The following is an 18,482-nucleotide window of genomic DNA, read 5'->3' as shown; positions in this document are numbered from 1 at the left end:
CTGCAGCAAGTGGGAAGCCAGATAATCACATATGATAATAGATCACTCTCTTCTGTCACTTGAGAACTCTACTGGTTTTCTTACTAACCTTTCTCTTTTACATTTATCTCGAAAACTTCTTGAAGACAAGAAATATAATTTTTATATAATTCTCATTTTTTATTCATCACCCAAGAAATAGTTATATTCCTTTTTTGTTTTTCCTACACTAAAACTTTGAAAAGATCTAATATTCTGTAAAAGGAGTTCAACTAAACTTCAAAATTTGAATGAAAAGAAGATACTAATCCACACATTCACTAGACAACATTCAGGCCTCTCTCCTTGCTCAAGATCCTCCTCTCTAAAACTCTAGGCTGGGGGTTGCCAAGAATAGGGCTGTCTCAAGTGCTGACAGTTTTAGCCTCTAGGAGGCAGGTTCCACCATGTTAATAGTGCTTTTCCCTTTTTTTGTGAATGGGAAAACTGAGGCCCAGGAGAGACAGGAAGGCCACTGAATGAAACTGCTATTTTCCCACTGGATGCATGGTGCTGCCTCATAACCCCGCAGCAGCATGGTGAGGGACAGACACGATGGTGTCTGCTGTGGTCTCCTTTCCAGATCAGTAAGATCAGGTGGGTCTCCTGAGTCACAGAAGTGTCGTGTCTTGAATCCCAGGAAGCTCTAAGGTTAGGGTTTTGTTGGGAGGGAAACAGCCATGCTCTAAAACAGTAAGCTAGATAAGCAATTTAATACTTTTTGTGAACAATTTGAAGAACTGACTATTCTAATCAAGCTGAGTGACTCATAGAAAGCCTTTCTCATGACTTACTGGCTTTGAAGTTTCAATGCGGGCTTCTTTAATTAGATGGTGATTATGATTTAGCATGCACTCTACTAGCAGAACTGCTGTCTAATAGTCTAACACTAACGACTTTTTTTTTTAAATTAAAGATCATTGTGGTAAAATTAAGACTGTTTATAACTCCCCAGTTTCTCCCTTCCTTCTAGGTACATGGTAGGATTGCACCTTCCCATTCTCTTGCTTTTAGGAATGACTAGATAATTTGCTTTGGCCAATGAAATATGGCTAGATATAATATTACTTTAAAATTTTTTGAATGCTAATTACAAATTTTAATCTGCTTGGTCCCATTGCCTCATTCAAACTCTAATCCTATTACTCCAGTTTTTCATTTTTGGGTACTGGTGCGAGTCTGATCTGCACGTGAAAGCTCAGGGACCACCCTGTAAGGAGATCCCAATAAGAAATGACTTTTGACAGATACAAATGTGCAAAGATGCGTTATTCGCAAGGTGCTCCCCTCTTGAGATCAGGTGAGTGGAAGATAATCCTTGTTTTTAAAGAACTGTGCCACTAACCTTTAGAATTGTGATGAGTTTTATGAGATGAGATAGTAGAAAATTAACATGAAACAGTAGAAAGAAATTCCTACAGAAGTCTGTGGATGGTGAGGAATGATACTGATTCCATTTAGTTTTGTGCTTGAGTTGCTACTAAACAGATGCAAATCTCTTTAAGACCACGAGAAAATAAGACAAGCCAAAGCCAACACTCCTCGTGTGTGAACATGGTCTGTTTACCAAACTCCAGAAGACCTTTCCATGGCAGCAGTTGTCACACTGATACCTACTTGGTGGGGCTGCAGGTGTGCAAAGCCTTCAAGTGCGGCTTCCAGGTTGCAATGGAAACAGATTTCTCATCTGCTGCGTAACTGCGCCAAACGCACTGCATGTGGCATAGATGAGGACATAAAAAAGAGAAAGACAGCAGGAAACAGCATGAGATGAAAAGGGAGTTGATTAACTTATACTACATATTAAAATCTTTTCCTCACTGTACTTAGCCCTGATGAATTTCCAAAGGAAAAAGACTACTTTGCCATTTCTGGCTGGCTATCACAATTCTGCCACATGAGAATTGCTTTTCAGAACAGTGCACATCAGAAAGCAAAAGTGCAAAAAAATACAACATCATGAAATGTTTGAACTGTTTAGGGAAAGATACTATGCCATCTGAAACAAAATTAGTTAATAAGTAATTCATTCAATATATATTGATGTCCAAGAGACTAGTTAGATAAATTACCTGAGTATGAACATTCATTCCAGGAATTGTGTTTTGATCAATATTTGGTAAGATAGAGGCAAAGAATTATGAAAAATTCTTTATGCAACTAGTGAACTAACGAATAAACTAATGACCTCCAGTGTATGTTACTAATTTAGTGAAACCTCTGAAGTTGAACTATGCAATATTTCCAGTGCTAAAAAGGAAGATGGTGATAACAAGAAGCAGAGCCAAAACAAGATAGCATGAAATTTATTCTTAAGGAACATAATTGGAAAGCACCTAAGGATTTAATGCCTCCAAAAAAAATGTGTTAAGTACATGTATCAACTCCTTACAAGTATAATCATTATGTACTGCAAACATGTACAACTGAAAATAAAAACAAAAAAAAAAACAAGCTCTATTTCATATAATCACACCTGACACATGATAAGAAGCATTTTCATGTGATCCTTATAATCAAAGTATAGATTAAGACTCATTTTGCAGATGAGAAAATTAAGTGTTCAGGTAGATAAGGAGGTGTATACAAGGTTGGTAAGACAGTGTCTTCAGTCACCGGGCTCTTGGTTCCAGCCCTCCATGGGGAATTTTGCTGACTGCATGATGACTGTGATTGGAAGAGCTTCCATCTAAACAGTCCATTTGAGTGTCTGCCTGGACTTGTTTTCTCATACAGACTTTGGTACATTTATCCTGTTGAATCAGCCTGCAAACATCTCTAATGACCAAGTGTTTGTTCCAATTCCTCAGAGAAATTTTTTTATTATGATTTGTTACTCAGAATATTCCATTTTATGTGGCAAATTCATTTAAATGGGTCATATCCCTACTATGTCACTATCAGTCATGATTTTGAGACCAACAATGAAAAAAAGTGATCTAATTATATTCCCTTTCCTGAGAATATCATTGAACAAATGTGAGATGAATGAAAAAGGTAAAAATCAGCACAACTATTTTGGAAAACTATCTGACAGTATCTATTAAAGGTGAACATTATGTCCTATGATAGCGCTATCAATTCCTAGGTAAATATTCTATAGATATGCTTATATGTGTTTACCAAAAGATATGCACTATATATTGTTTTTTATTAGTACATGTTAGTATTATAGAACAATGGGATTTGTCTTGGAAAGTTGGTACTGTACATGTAGTTAACATATCTTTATCTTTTTCAATCCTGTTACCTTACTTTTCTTCCCTTTTTCTTGCTTATCCCTTTCCCTGTCTCCAGTCTTCTCTCCTTTATTTTATTTATTATTTTATGTATTTTTTTAAGTTTCTCCTATAAGAGAAAATATTCAATATTTAACTTTCTGAGTCTGGCTAATTTTCAGTTAACATGATGCTTATTCCATCATTTTTCCTATGAATGATCTAGTTTCATTCTTCTTTATTATTAAGCAATATTCAAATGTAAAAATATATATCACTATATATGGGCATATATATCAGTTTCTTTATGCATTCATTTATTGATGGTCATCTAGGCTGTTTCTATAGCTTAGCTATTGTTAATTGTGCTGTTATAATCATGCGTATGCATGTATGCAGTCTTTAACAGTTTTGGGAATATGCCCAGGAGTGGATCAAACAGTGTTTCTATTTTTTTGGAGGAATTTCCATACTGACTTTCATAGTGGTTGTACTAGCTTACATTTCCACTAACAATGTAGGAGAGTTCCTTTCATCCCAGTCCCTTGTCAGTATTCATTGGTTTTTTTTGTATATTAGATATAGCCACTCTGACTGGAGATGGAATCTCAAAGTAGTTTTGATTTGCACTTCTTTGACAGCTAGTACTTCTTCTGAGAAGTGTTGATTCAGTTCATTTGCCCACATTTTTTCTTTGATTTGGGGATGTTAATTTTTTGAGTTCTTCTTATGTTCTAGATACTAATCCTCTATCAGAAGCATAGCTAGCAGCAATTTTCACCCACTCAGTAGGTTGTCTTCATTCTCTTGTTTCCTTTGCTGTGCGGAAGCTTTTTAATTGGGGGTAGTCCCATTTGTTGAGTCTTGCTGCTATTTCCTGCGCTACTGGTGTTCTTCTCAGGGGGATTTTGCCTGAGCCTATGACTTGAAGTGTTTCTTCTATGCTGTCTTTTAGCACTTTTACTGTTTCTGGTTTTATATGTAGATATCTGATCCAGTTTGGTTTGCTTTTTGTACAAGGTGAGAAATAGGGATGTAGTTTAAATCTTCTACATGTGGATAGCCAGTTTCCCCAGCACCACTGATTAAAGAGGTTGTCTGTTTTTCAGTATATGTCTTTGGTACCTTTGTCAAAAATCAGACAACTGTTAGTGCATGGCCTTGTGTTTGAATCTTCCGTTTTATTCCACTGGTCTACATGTCTGTTTTTGTGCCAGTATTATGTTGGTTTCTAGTAATCTAAACACAGACAAGTCTAGACATCTATCAACAGTAGCATAAATAGAAAACTTGTGGTATGGTGAGATAATGGAATACTATAATGGCAGTAGTCCACTATAACTGTGCTTAAAAATATGGATGAACTTCCTACAAATGATGCTGCATGAGTGAAAGAAGCCACAAAAGAGTACATTTTCATAAAGTACAAAAATGAGACAAAATCAATCTATCCTGCTAGGAAAGAGACAGTAGTTACCCTTGTAGGATGGTAGTTGAGAAAAGCCACACAGAAGGTCACATAATTCTTATCTGAGTGCTGGTTATGCACTAATACTAAGTTCTCTTAGCAAATACAGTATTAGCAAATACAAGTTCATGAACTTGATTATTTCCATGATTCTGGTCACGAACCGAGTTGGATGAGAATCAAATCAAATAAAAAATGAAGACACAGGCACATTAGTTTTGGGCTACACAGGGTCAGGGTCTTCTACCTCTAAAACCTGTCCCATTAAAAAGTCTTCAGGGGCAGTAACATTTATGGGGTTGTTGTCTTCTATGTTAGCAACACCTTCTTCTGGAATCCCTCCTGATGGACCTCTCTGAGCCTATTTTACAATTAACTTCTTTTAAAATTAAATGAAAGTTAGGGCCGGGGATTTAGCTCAGTGGATCCGCCGCCTACCTCACAAACGCAAGGTCCCGAGTTCGATCCCCGGTACTCTCCCCCCTCCAAATTAAATGAAAGTAGTACACTGTACAATAAGGATTAAAAGTATGGTATAATAAATACACAAACCAATAAAAAAATTCAATGGTTAGGTTCAGTATTGACCTTATAGGGAAATTTGATTCGGTTCTCGTCCAGTTTGGTTTTCGTTCAGAATCATGGAGAGAATTGAGTTTATGAACCGAGGTACCACTTGCATGATTTTTTCTGTATGCACATTATTCTGCAGTACAGTATTCAGTAAGTGACATGATAAACTAGAACCAGAGGGATTTTTTTGTTTTCAAGAAGATTTTAAAAAAATATTTTCAAGCAGGAGTTTTTGCTTGAAGACTTGCTCGCATGGCTCATGTTGAATTAACTGATAAATCTGTGGAAATTTGTGCTAAGCATCTTAACACTTTATATATAATAATTAACATCATAACACCTTGAGGTTTTCACAACTGTACATGCACAACTTTTAGTGATCTAGAATAATCAACAAAAACACATGTATTTATTATTACAGCTGCTTCCGTAGTAGTGAGACCCAAAGACCCTCCAGTGTGGTGAGGGCACAGATGGCTACTTTTTTTTTTTTTTTTTTTGGTACCAGGGATTGAACTTGGGACCTTGTGCTTTCGAGGCAGGCAGTGGAACCACTGAGCTAAATCCCCGGCTTTTGTTTTTGTTTTGTTTTTTTGGTACCGGGGATCAAACTCAGGACCCTATGCTTGCGAGGCAGGCAGTGGAACCACTGAGCCAAACCCCCGGCTCCGTTGGCTGCTTTTATTGAACAATTTCCACTTGTTCAATAGAATGTGACTCATACAGCAGTTCCATGAATTAGCTAATTCCAGTTAAAAATCCAGAACAACAATATAACAAAAAACTGGACCTGTTAATGTTATAAAGAATTGGGGCCCCTTTGAGAAAATTAAAGATTTTCTTTACAATAAGACCTGGATTCTTTGTTCTTTTTCTATAAAAGTGATCTTAACAGCTAAGCTCTTGTTCCCTTCATTATTCTTCTCCTAAAAATGTCTTGTAAATGAGAGGCCCAGAAGGGACGAGTGGTATCTATCACAGGGCTGTTACTAGTTAACCATCAAAATAGAAGTGGAAAGTATAACGCTACTACTTTTATATCTTAATGACCATGTCCTGTTCTTGCTCCCAGCTAATTGCTTCTAACAGCTGAAATTCAAGCCCACATTCAGATGAGCTAGTACCTGATGTTCCTATACTTAAGGCCCAAATCACATAGTGGTTGGCAAGAGAAAAGTAACACCCCAGAGAGATTTCCTATGGTTACTTTACATGACACATCGATTCCAAAGGACAAGTTAACAAGAAGCATGAAGGCCAAATTTGCTATTTATCAAGCAATGCTGATGCTCTAAGTGGCCAAAGAAACTTGAACTTTGCTCTATAATTTTACATCAGGATAATTCAGTTCTAGGGGAGTTCTAGTTTGTATTGTCTGGAGTGGTTTATTTATGGTGAGCCTGAACCTTTCTGGACATGGTCCAGAAAGCTTCAGCTGACCAACCAAAGCTATATTAACACAGAACTTATTTTTTCAAGGTACACAGTTTAGAATATTAGTTCTGCAAAATTTAGGATGTAAGTTAGCAATCCCTTTCCCATTCACATTAATTTCTGTTTTGCAGTGGCAACCTCTTCAATTCTTAGAGTTGTCATTTCTATTCTTAAGAATCCTTATTTTAAGCACGATGTTCATAATTATATTTCTTCATTTTTCAATTTCAGGCATTATCCATTAACTTCCAACCATGAAAGAAAATAGCGTGGCCTACTTACATGCCCTTTTCTTATCTCATACTTCCAATATTTTTATATCACAGTATTAGTGTTTGCATTATTATGAGCATGTAACTATTGTTCCCAAGCAATGTAATTTATTATGACTACTCTCTTTCCTGTATAATATTTATATTTTTTTGAAGTTATTATTGTCCTATTTTAATTTCTTGATTTGCCTTCATGTAACTATTATAAAAACATTCTCGATCTCATCTACAGGATTCTAAAATTCCTTTTGTCAGTATATCATGAAATCAGTCAGTTGCACTTTTTTGTACTCTTGAAGATGGTTTTTCTGTTGCTCATGGCCTTCTGCTCCATTGGCGTCCAGCCTGCTGTGCCTGTGGTCCGGGGACTTCCCTTCCTTATCATCCTGGGATCCCCTCTGCCTTTCCTGTGTGGGAATTCTCATTTCCTGAATCTTATGCCTCTTACTCTCTTGGTTTATCACTTTGTTTTGGAAGAGCAATTCTATCTAGATTGTTTTCTGGAGTAAGGGCAAATAGCAAATTTTTAAGATTGTCCATGTGTACAGACATCTTTGTGCTGGTCTTATACTCCATGAATGTTTAGCTACATACAGAATTCTAGGTTGGAAGTAATTTTCTTCCATAATTTTGAATGTATTGTTTCACTGTCTTCTAACTTTAGAGCTACTAACGGGATGTCCAGTGCCATCCTGATTCTTGATCCTTTGGATATGTGCACTCAGATGGCATTTAATATCTCTTTTTGCAGGTGTTCTGATATCTCATTATGATAATCCTGCAATGAAATTGCTGATACACAGTGCTGGGCACTTGGTGGATTCTTTTACTGGAACCAGTCCTGCCTTTCAGTTCCAGAGAATCATAATGTAATTTTCTCTGGTAAAATCCCAGTCTTAGTTTCCCTGTAGTCTAAGGAACCTCTATTAGTTGGCTCTTGGAACTCTTGGAAATGTCTTTCAATTTTTTTGTCTTATTTTTCATCTCTGTCTTTTTATTCTTTATTCTGTGGGAGATTCTGCTGTCATGTTTTTTACATTTTTTGGTCTTTATTTATGACTCAAACACTAAGAAAGATGTATCATCCTGTATAAGTAGCCTGAAAGTATGGACTGATATCTTCACTTTAGGGTAACTGGAAGAACACTAAGAGAAAGCCAAAGTTTCAATGTATATATATTTTTCTTTTGGGTTAGTTATCTTCCTCAAGGAAACATCTTTGAATCTTTTTTTCTGAAGGAAATTAACACTATCTGTCAGCCTTAATTTTACAAATGCTCACCTAATTTCCTTGTTTCTGGTTTTAGTAAAGCACCTTAGATGCATTCTGAATTGGTCCAACCTTTTCAGAAGTAGACCTGTGATATGGCACTTGGGAAGAATCTTTAAGGACTAAATGCAAGTCTCCATACTGTGCAGGTATTCAAAATGTTACTGAAAGTTGATTTCTTTTCCCAGACTGCTCCACTTGTAATGAAAAGTTAATTTAAATGAATCATGCAAAGATATTGACACAGCTAAATGTGCTGCAGACTGCCAGGGCTTTAAACTTTTCACTAAAACCCTGAGATGCTAGTTAATTTAGTTCTCTTGCCAACCAAAAAATAAAGCAATTTGGGCATCTCACTTGTTCTTGTAAGAAGATAGTGGCTCTGGCTTAGAACAAATGAGATTGCTTTTGGTCTTGATGTCTTGTATGCTCGGCAAACCAAGTCAAGTTTATTGGGTAAGAAAATGAATGCATTGGCAAATGAAGCCTGATTTTTCAATATAGTGCATCCTTAAAAATACATTTCTACAATCTATCATCAAGGTCCAAAGCCCTGAATCTTGTCCAAAGACTATATCGAGGATAAATAATGAACCAAATAATTATTACATTATTATTCTTACGTATAATAAATAGATGGCATTGAATTAGGAACCAGTTGCTTTTTAAATTAGCAAATTTTATTTTGATTTATGAAACTATGATCAGATTTTAAAGGTATTCTTGAATGTATCAATCCTTACACTTTGCATTCTTTTCTGCTAAGAACAACATAAAATTTGGACTTTTAAGTAAAAGAAAAATTCATGATTTTGCTGTATTGTTACCTACATGTTTACAAGCTCAAGTGTTGATCCCAATATATATTGCATAATCATAATCAAGTACCAAAAAAATGAAATTTCAAGCCTCTAGCAAAACTGCTCAATCAGCATCTTCTCTATGTTTTATGCGTTACCTGTGAGAAGGCCTTGCCTTATTTTGGTTGTGGATGTATAAATGCCTCTGCTTTGATGATTTAATGCAGAAATAGCTATTTATTTTTAAGTTCTATTGGAAATTACTTTTGCATAATTTAGTAGCTGATAATGACAAATAGATGAAAAGTTTCTGCTTTCTTTGTCTACATTGGTCTTGTGCAGTGTTGTAGTCAACAGTCAGTTATAACCAGTGAACATTTGTCTAGTGCCACAAATTTTAGATTTTAATGAATTTATATTTAAATAGCTATATGTAATTAATGGTGACCATATTGGTCACCATAGCTCTGTAGCATCACCACTGATACATGTATCAGAATCTTGCTTTCTAGCACAAGCCCTTAGAGCTCATGCTCTAAGAGGTTTTATGTCTGTAAAAGGTATTATTGGTTTCATACGTAGACAGGCATTGGTGTCCAGATGAAGCAAGAAACCAATCAAGATGCCTTTGGTTTTCACGGGATGGAAAGTCTTGTTTTAGGGCGAAAGGAAATTAAAGATAAGAATAATAAAGAGCAAATTTTGTAAGATGTATGGATGCATGAGCCACCAGATAAGAAGTCCTAAGGATGAAAGACTCTTGAGTCCTGGGCCTCTGGTGTTCTGTACGTGCTAAAGTGTGTAACTCCTTTTTTCATTCTGGAGACTATTGTTTAGCACCAGTTTCTAAATTCCAACTACTTAGGGATCCTTTCCTTTAGGAAAATGAAGTTTACTTTCTCTTTTAAAATCAGTAGAGGGAATGGAATTAATATGAGAAAATGAAAAAATGGAAACAAAATCTTTGTAAATAGGGAGGGATGGAGGGGCTGAAGGGAGGGCAGGGGAAGGGGGAAAAATAAGAACCAAGAGAGATCATGTAAAGGTGCAAATTTCCAATGCTGAATGTCATTATATTGTATACCTAAAATGTACTAATAAAATTAATTAAAAATAAAAAAATCAGGAAATTTAAAAAAGAGACTCAGTTGTTTGTATTAGAAATCATACCCATTGTTTCACCTTCTTGTCAATACGTAGTTGCAGAATAACTTGATTAGAAGTGTAATGTGCTAATTTAGTCCTTAGAAATGAACAGATCTCCCTGATATATTGGAGCTGCACTCCTTGATCTCCCCTACTCTGTTTCTTTTGGAGGGGCTGATACCACAGCCACAGATAAAGGCTGATGGGGTAGGGTTCATTGGGGTTACTTTCTATTAACTCAGCCCCTCAAACCAGCAATCTTTTTTTTTTATTAGTACCGGGGATCAAACTCGGGTCTTTGCGCCTGCGCAGTGGGCGGCGAAACCACTGAGCTAAATCTCCGGCCCTCAAACCAGCAATCTTAATCAAAGCAACATGCTTCTTACACAACATGAAGGCAAATCCCTTAGGATCTTGGTTTGCCATCCCAAACACCTCCAGTTTAGAGGTTCTGGAGCTTCTCCTGTCTGGCAGAAAGAGAAAAATTCAACTGTAGAATTATCTTGTCCATAATTAAATGCCAATTCTATATTATGGGTCTAGAAAACAATATATTTTGTGATTCTTTATCTGATTCTATTCCCAAAAGATATGGATAAGGAAAAGAGAAGCATTTCTTTTAGTGCCAAAGCAAGCCCCGAGTTCAGGAAAGAAAATGCTAAATCATATCTATCTTCAAATAATATGCTTATTGTTTCATATGCTCAAAGACTGATGTCTTCCATATTCCCACCGGCTCTTAAAATTGCATACTATTTCAAGTTATTGCTCTCTACACGGCATTAAAAGCAATTCCACAGGTACTAAACTTTGACATTCTAAACAGATAGGTTGTTTTTCAGAACGGTGGTAAACACTGGCTGGAGAAAGTAATTGCAATGCAGGGAACAATGCCATCTTTTGGCCCATCACGTAATGATCAATTATGTTCCACCTTGTAATTCATAAGACATCCTAGGTCATTCCCGGAGCAACACAACTGCTAATCTCCACACATTCTTGCTGCATGGTTAATTAGTTTGAATGGTGCATGGATCTTTTTGTAAAAAAATGTATTTCTCTGTTTGGGAGAAGGGGAGTATTTCCCCAGACCCAGTTCTGACTTCACTTTTTAAAAAAGCAATGAGGTACAGGGATTTGAAAGCCACTCAGCAAGCATGCATGGTGACATGTTGCCATCTACCTATTACACTGTAATTCACCTGAATGAGGTTGGCAGCTGGGTTTCTTCTCTTCTCAAAGTGTTTCTGGCGGTGTTGTTCCTGTACTTTTAATGCAAAACCTGAGCCAAGAATGCCCTGGAACAAAATATAAAAACAGTAATTAAAAAAAATTCAAAAACCCTGTCAAATAATACACATATTTTAAAAACCTCTAAAATGAGTCTGAGATAAGACAAATAGTATATAACCTGTCCACAATAAAAATGCTACTTATTAAAACAAGCTCTCTATTAGAATACCATTAGCTATTGGCAAGTTGCCGGGCAACACTGCCAAGGGACACGGTAACTTCTGTTTTTTAGCAAGTCAGTTAGGTATCATCATTTATTGTCTTTGACAGCAGAGTAAGAGGCACCATATTTAAAACTAAAAAATGACAGAAAAGCTTTCTTTGTGATATTTCTTTTTGCTTAAATTTGACTGAGTGATCTTATCCAGTGATATAATTTAGCAGATGTGAATTCTAGTTTTACACAGCTGCAGTCTCAATTTGGGAGAGTGAAAGTCTTGCTGCTGTGTACTCAGGAGCATTTGCAGCACTTCGATGAAACAGAACGTGCATATCCTCCATCCATGAAATGGGGAGGGAGTGTTTCAAATCTGTCCCAGCTGTAGTCCTTCGTGATGCTGCAGTTCTATATGTACCACAGTAAAACAGCAGAGAAAGGGGAAGTTATCCAGATGAGATGAGCAGGCAATCAGTTTGAAGACAGAGAAGGGTTTTCATTTTGCCCATGTGTATGATAAAGATGAGAGTGTGAATCATATGAAGCACATCCCTCTTTTCCTCTGTTTTAATCAGGCACTGTCAGCATTCCTCATCTTTTTGGTTTCAGCTCACCTATTTGGATTTTGGGCTTAGTAAGGTAGTATTCCCTCCCATGTTTACATGAGGTTTTGGCTAGTCTGCTTTCCTTCTGCTTATCATCTGGATCTGCCAAAAGTCTGCTTCTTTGATGTTACATTCCCTTTTCAGTTTGCTTTGGTCTAGCATTTGTGAAATCAAGATGCTTTTTGTCTCAGCCTATGGTTGACTTTCAGAGCTTGCTATATTCAGTCTCTGGGCTTTGTCTATACTCTCCACTTTATTAGTGTGGGACTTGGGGCACCTCAAGTTTGTGGATTTTACTTACTAGCTATAAATTATTAGCTTTTTATTAAACTTCAAGGAGTCTAACCCTTAGGTTAGAGGTGGACATCTTACAAGCATGAAGTCAGTATCTGCCATAGGTAAGGAATGCTTTCTTTCTTTTTCTTTAAGAAGTTCAAAGATGATATAGGCTGCCTGTGTAGGTGGTGGGTTTTTCATCTCTAGGAGGTATAAAGTCTCAGCTGGTGACAGCTTGGCTGACATATTTTGGGGCTGTAGAGAGCCTTTAACCTTTTTTCTTATTTTGAGATTCCACAATTCTGACCACATCTGTGACAATAACCAGACAATAACTAATGCAATCATGTTTTGAATACACAAATACTATTTACTATTAATGAACAACAATGTAGTCCATTATTAATTAGGACAAATGACTGTACCTTGAAATTAGCAATGACCTCATAGGTTCTGTTTTCCGTCTCTTTTTTTTCAATGTGTGCTTCATGCTGGCTAAGATCTCCATCTCATGCAAGTTGTGATTACACAAACTAAGCTTTTATGAAAACCTGGTTTCTATGATCTGGTTTGTACATTTAAACAGTGTTTGCCTTTTATAATTGGGAGGTTATAAAAACAGCTCTCCATTTCCAAGTTCAGATCCACTCTAGTCATTTATAAATCCTAATTTTTATTTGTTATAAGGTTATTTGGGAAAGACATTTATTTTTCTTTTAATATCATTTTCCATGAAGTATAAGAGAATATAAAAACATTAGAATTTATAGCACTTATTTATAACATATATTAGATGTACACACATTGTGTACATATTTGTACCTAGCCTGCTCTTCAAGAGAACAATTTAGATTTTGTAGAAATTGAATTAACAGCAATAAGAGCTATCATTTTTAAGCACTTATGTGGATATGAGGTTCAGAGTTAAATCCCCCTGGGAAATGAAAACAGGTCCTATAGCACGAATTTAACATTTACCAAGAAACTTAATTGTGCTGAAAATCACTAGGTATTGCTGAGAAACACGTATTAGTAGATGGCAACTGTTTGTTCCATATCTTTTGTGCTAGACTGTACACTACAGCCGTTATTAAACCAGGTCTGCTCATTGTCTCATTGTGGCTCTTTTCCAATTTTCTTCTGCCTCTGCCTCTCTTTCCACATGCAACTCAGTGCACCTAAATAGTCTTTTAAAGTTAAGTCTGTCGAGATACACACACACACACACACACACACACACACGCACACACACACAGAGCGTTTAATCTTCAGACATATGTGCCAGCCCTTCAAAGTGGACAGCAACAGATGAAAACTCTTAGAAATGAGTTTTATTTTCATTCATTTTGTAGGAAAACAAGACTTAAAGTTTTAGGCTTTAAGTTTTAATATTAGGCTGAGAAGAGATACATAAACACCAAGTTCAAAAAAAAAGTTTTAGTGAACATTTTAAATATTTATCCCTCCTTATCTTCTAGCTTAAACGAGCATAATTTATAGCTCACACATGGTAAACAAGCCATGATGAAAGATTTTCAACAGTTGTTAATATTTTATTATGCAATTATCATATATTTGTTAATATTGCTAATGATTATAGGTACTGACTATAGATATCAAATGGTTAAGGTCAAATCAAACAGAGCTAGCCCTTCCATTGACCTTAGTAGCTGGATATCTCAGTATCTGGGAAACTCAATTTCTTCTTCATTAGTGAAAAGATGCCTGTCACAGGAATCTCTCCGGAGGGAGAGAACCCTTGAAAGAAGCAAACCACCTCCTCAATAGGGGGATGTGGAAGAGCTGGGGTTGCCTCTGGGGCCCCAAGGGGAGTGACTGCCAGTATGGCTCAGCAAGCATGGCCTCTGTGATGCACAAGAGCCATTTCCCTCTGAAGGTAAGATGGCCACACTTCCTCTTCCAGTTCCTGGGTGGGAGCAGCTCAAATCCACTGCAGGCTTTCCCAGCAAGATGCCAACATGTTCTCCTAAGTTTCAGTCAGACAGCACTGTTGGCTGGCAGATGCGCAGGATAAAACTGTAACTCAGCATGACCCATGAGGTGGAAGTGAAGAGAGCCGGAGTGGAGAATGCTTTTGTTGATGCTGATGGGACACTGTTTTATGACACTATTTTATGCATGCACATTTTCCAGATTCAACTTGCATTCAAACATTGTAATCATTTTATTGGAAACACTCCCAGGAATGACTACTTAGTCTTTGACCTTTAGGCTGACCTCCTGACACAGTTTAACCTCCCTGTAATTGTCTGGAGTTTCATGATGGGGCCCACACATTTCACTGTGCTTGATGCAGCTGGCTTGCAGAGGTGGGAGAACTAAGCACTAACTGGTCCCAGACAGGTCTTCTTATAGTTTGAATGTCTCTAGCTCCTTGACAGTTACAGATTTTCTTTCCTCTCTCTTGCTATTAGTCTTTCCCCATTTCTTTCTGTTTTAGAGTTTGTTCTACCAGTCTCCTTCTACATTTGCTGTTTTATAATCTACAAAGAACTTTGAAACTATATAGGTAAATATATCAGAGTTTTCCTGGATAATGAAGACTCAGTTATAAATTAGGTCTCAAGTGACTCTCTTATGGGACCGCATAGTGTCTCATTAAACAACTCAGCTATGTCTGCGATCTCAGGCTAAATAGAAACCCCAAAGCAGCAGGTATTTGTGCCATTATTTTAGAAAAAAACACACCAAGGCTGCATTTTACTGTTTCTGAAGGTGTTTCCTGTGGAGAATCTGATTACTGAATGAGTCTGCTCTGTTCTGGATTGTTGAAATTGCCAGATGAGTTGATTTTGGATAAATAAGGGTTTTTTTCCCCTATTTTCTTTGATTTCATCATTTTGTACATGGAAACGTGTAGTTTTATACTCATACAGGTAAACAGAAGTAACATTGAGTTTTCTTCAAAAGAAGCCCACATTATTACAAACGTCTTCACAAAATTTCTCTGGGCTCTTTATTTCTTCCTATCTTAAAATGATGAAGAAACATATTTAAATCATTGTTTTGAGCTGGATTATGCCCCACTGCCCCAATTCTTATGTTGGAGTTGAAATCCCTGTACTTCAGAATATGAAGTTATTTGAAGTCAGGGCCCTTACTGAGGTAATCAAGTTAATATGACGTCATCAGGATAGGCCCTAATCCAATATGGCCGATGAAGAGAGAAGAGGAAGTCAGGACAGGGATGAACTGAAGACACAGGGAGAAGACAGCCATGGACAAAGCCAAGGAGAGAGACTGAGACAGATCCTCCTCCTATGGCTCTCAGAAGGATCAACCCTGCCAGCACCTCGACGTTAGCCTCCCAGGACTGTACAACAACACATTTCTGTTGTTTCACACAGCCACTCTGTGGCATCTTGTTGCAGCAGAGCTAGCAAACTGACCCAGTCACACAGTACCGACACAGTTGCAAACTGAGGCCCAAGGCCTGAGCACAGGCGAGCCCTTTTCCGTGTCTTTTCGGAGACTTTGAGAGGCCCAGTGTAGAGCCAGCTGGTCAGAATGGAGTTGGCACTGGCTGTCAGAAGGACATGTGTCCTCTGCTTTCATTTCCAGGCAGAGAAGGAGCGGGGAGCCCAAGGCTGTGGTGCTGAAATTCCCCAGGTGGCCTCCCGCTCCTTGGTGCTTTGGGTCTCCGCTGGGTGGAGGCAAAGCTTCAGCTTTCGATTGCCACAAGACCTTGTCTGTTTTCCTGGCCTCAGGAGCCCTAGGTCACTGTTAACACTCCTTCCTGGTGACCTCCCTGCCAGGAGGTGGAGTGACCAATGATGAGAGGTGGGGCAAACAGGACTACATTGACCAACTACCTTTAAACAAACAAGAAGATGCAACGATCAGAAAGGGAAGCTTCATCGGTTAAGAAGAATATGATCAGAAGCTAGCAGGAAGATAAATGTGCTCTTCATTCTGATATAATGCAGAAAGTGCTTTTTTTTTTTTAAATTCAATGACAGAGACACAAAGAATAAATCATGGGACACATTTAAAGCCATTTAAGGTCATATACTTTTCACTCAAATGGATCTGAAGAGGAAAACACCCCACATACACACATCTGTCTCTTTAGAAGTACATATTATAAGCCGGACAGGAGCGATCAGTTTAAAATGAAGATATTTTTAAATCTTTACAAATATTTTAAATGTATTAGTGGCATACTGGCTGAGAGGTCATTTGAATGATTATTTGGCCATAAAGACCTAGCTGGTATTAAAGTATCAAATGTCTGTGAGGGAAGGATCATATTTTATGAAATATCTACCTGTCAACATTGTATTAGAAAAATAGTGTTTGTCAGTGACACAGATATGTTCCCAAGCATACCAGTTTGTGATAGCTCACTCCTGTAAACCTCTGCAACCGAATTTAAACTCCTTTAAACTGCTCTGTTATGAAGATACTTACAGCAGGAAGTGCAAAGAAAGAAATGCCCAGGAGTGCAAAGCCTGCGGAAAGCAACCTTCCCAGCCAAGTGAGGGGAGTTTTGTCTCCATAGCCAATAGTCGTCAATGTGATCTAAAAACAAAATAAACAAAACATTCAGTTTAAGTACTTGAGAGGGAAGTTAGGACCCACTAGCAGGAGGCAAAGCAGCATTTCCATTAAATCATTATTCAATGTGTGTTGTCGGCGTATTTTATTACTGTGCTTTAATTTTCCATGACGCATAAGAGGACTTCTCTTTGTTTAAGAAAAGAAATAACCTACATACTTGTTCCACCCCTGTAACACAGTTTTCCATCTTTTCTAAGTGTATTTCACAGAAAGGTTATTTAAGTAAGCAGATAGCCATCAGTGATACAGAAGTGGCTAGCACTATGGATTTAGGGCTGAATCAGTACCCTAAACAATCAAATTGATGTTAACGAAAGCTGCCCATTCATTACCTTGACAAGCTCCTCCTGAAGTTCTGGGGTGTGTGAGGGTCAGGTTATGATTTGTAGTGGAACAAAAATGACAGGCATACAGTTCTTGTCCTGAGATATGTAAGTCATAGTAAGGGAAATGTATCACACACAAATAATTAAAATACAAAATAAGGCAAGACAGGGTTCATGATGGAGGCACCACCACCTGCTGTAGGAATTCAAGGAACAGATGGGTTGCTATGAGGTTGAGGGTTGAGGCTCACTGGAGGGGCGATGTCAGCAGACTTAGGCGTTGAAGGAAGGGCAACTTTGTGAAAGGCAGGAATGATAGGGCGGGCGCTGTGGAAGGGAAACAGATGACCAGTGGCAGAATGGCAAATACAACAGGGAAGGTTCTGGAAAGGGTACTGGTGGCTTCTTCAATTTTTTTCGTTAACATTTTATGGTTTTCCGTGTATGGGTCTTTTATTTTCTTGGTCAAATTTATTCCTAAGTGTTTTACTTTTGATAGCTATTGTAAATGAGACTGTTCTGATTTCTTTCCCATTGTTAGTGTCCTAAAAATTCTACTGACTTGTGCATACATTGATATTTTTAATCCTGCAACTTTGTTGAATTACTCATTCTGTTTTTTTATTTGTGTGTGTGTGCACATGCGCACTCTTGTGTGTATGCATGCTCTTTAGGGTTTTCTCTATACAGATAATGTCATAAGAAAACAGTGGTGACTTCACTTCTTCTGCTCCAATTTGGATGCCTTTCATTTCTTTCTCTTGCCTAATGGCTCTGGTGAGAATTTTCAGTACTGTGTTGAATAGAAGCAGGCCAAGTGGTCTCACTTGTCTTATTCTGGATGTTAAATGAAAGGCTTTCAGTTCTTCTCCCATGAGTATAATGCTAGCTGTGGGGTTATCATATAAATCTTTATTGCATTGAAGTGCATTTTTCCTATACTTAATTTGCTGAGAGATTTTTTTAATGACAAAAGGATTTTGAATTCTGTAAAAAATTTTTTCTGTATCTAATGAGATGATCTGAAAGAAAAGAAATAAAAAAT

The 18,482-nt window shown here is 37.4% G+C and overlaps 1 protein-coding gene across 5 annotated transcripts in view; it reads right to left on the bottom strand.

Moving 5' to 3' along the window:
- Positions 1–18,482, bottom strand: part of Kcnq5 (potassium voltage-gated channel subfamily Q member 5) — a 478,936-nt gene that overhangs the window by 57,444 nt on the left and 403,010 nt on the right. For all 5 annotated transcript variants that reach the window (XM_004863988.3, XM_004863990.3, XM_004863991.3 and 2 more), the window contains 3 exons: positions 16,962–17,072; positions 11,402–11,497; positions 1,636–1,730 (listed from right to left, as the gene is read on the bottom strand). In XM_004863988.3, the coding sequence (XP_004864045.1) occupies positions 1,636–1,730; positions 11,402–11,497; positions 16,962–17,072 (302 nt within the window). The remainder of the gene's footprint in view (positions 1–1,635; positions 1,731–11,401; positions 11,498–16,961; positions 17,073–18,482) is intronic.

Source organism: Heterocephalus glaber, unplaced genomic scaffold (genome assembly GCF_053883595.1).
Source record: "Heterocephalus glaber isolate CG9 unplaced genomic scaffold, H.glaber_assembly_v1.0 deba00000818, whole genome shotgun sequence".
Taxonomy (NCBI): domain Eukaryota; kingdom Metazoa; phylum Chordata; class Mammalia; order Rodentia; family Bathyergidae; genus Heterocephalus; species Heterocephalus glaber.
This window is presented reverse-complemented; position numbering and strand designations above follow the sequence as displayed.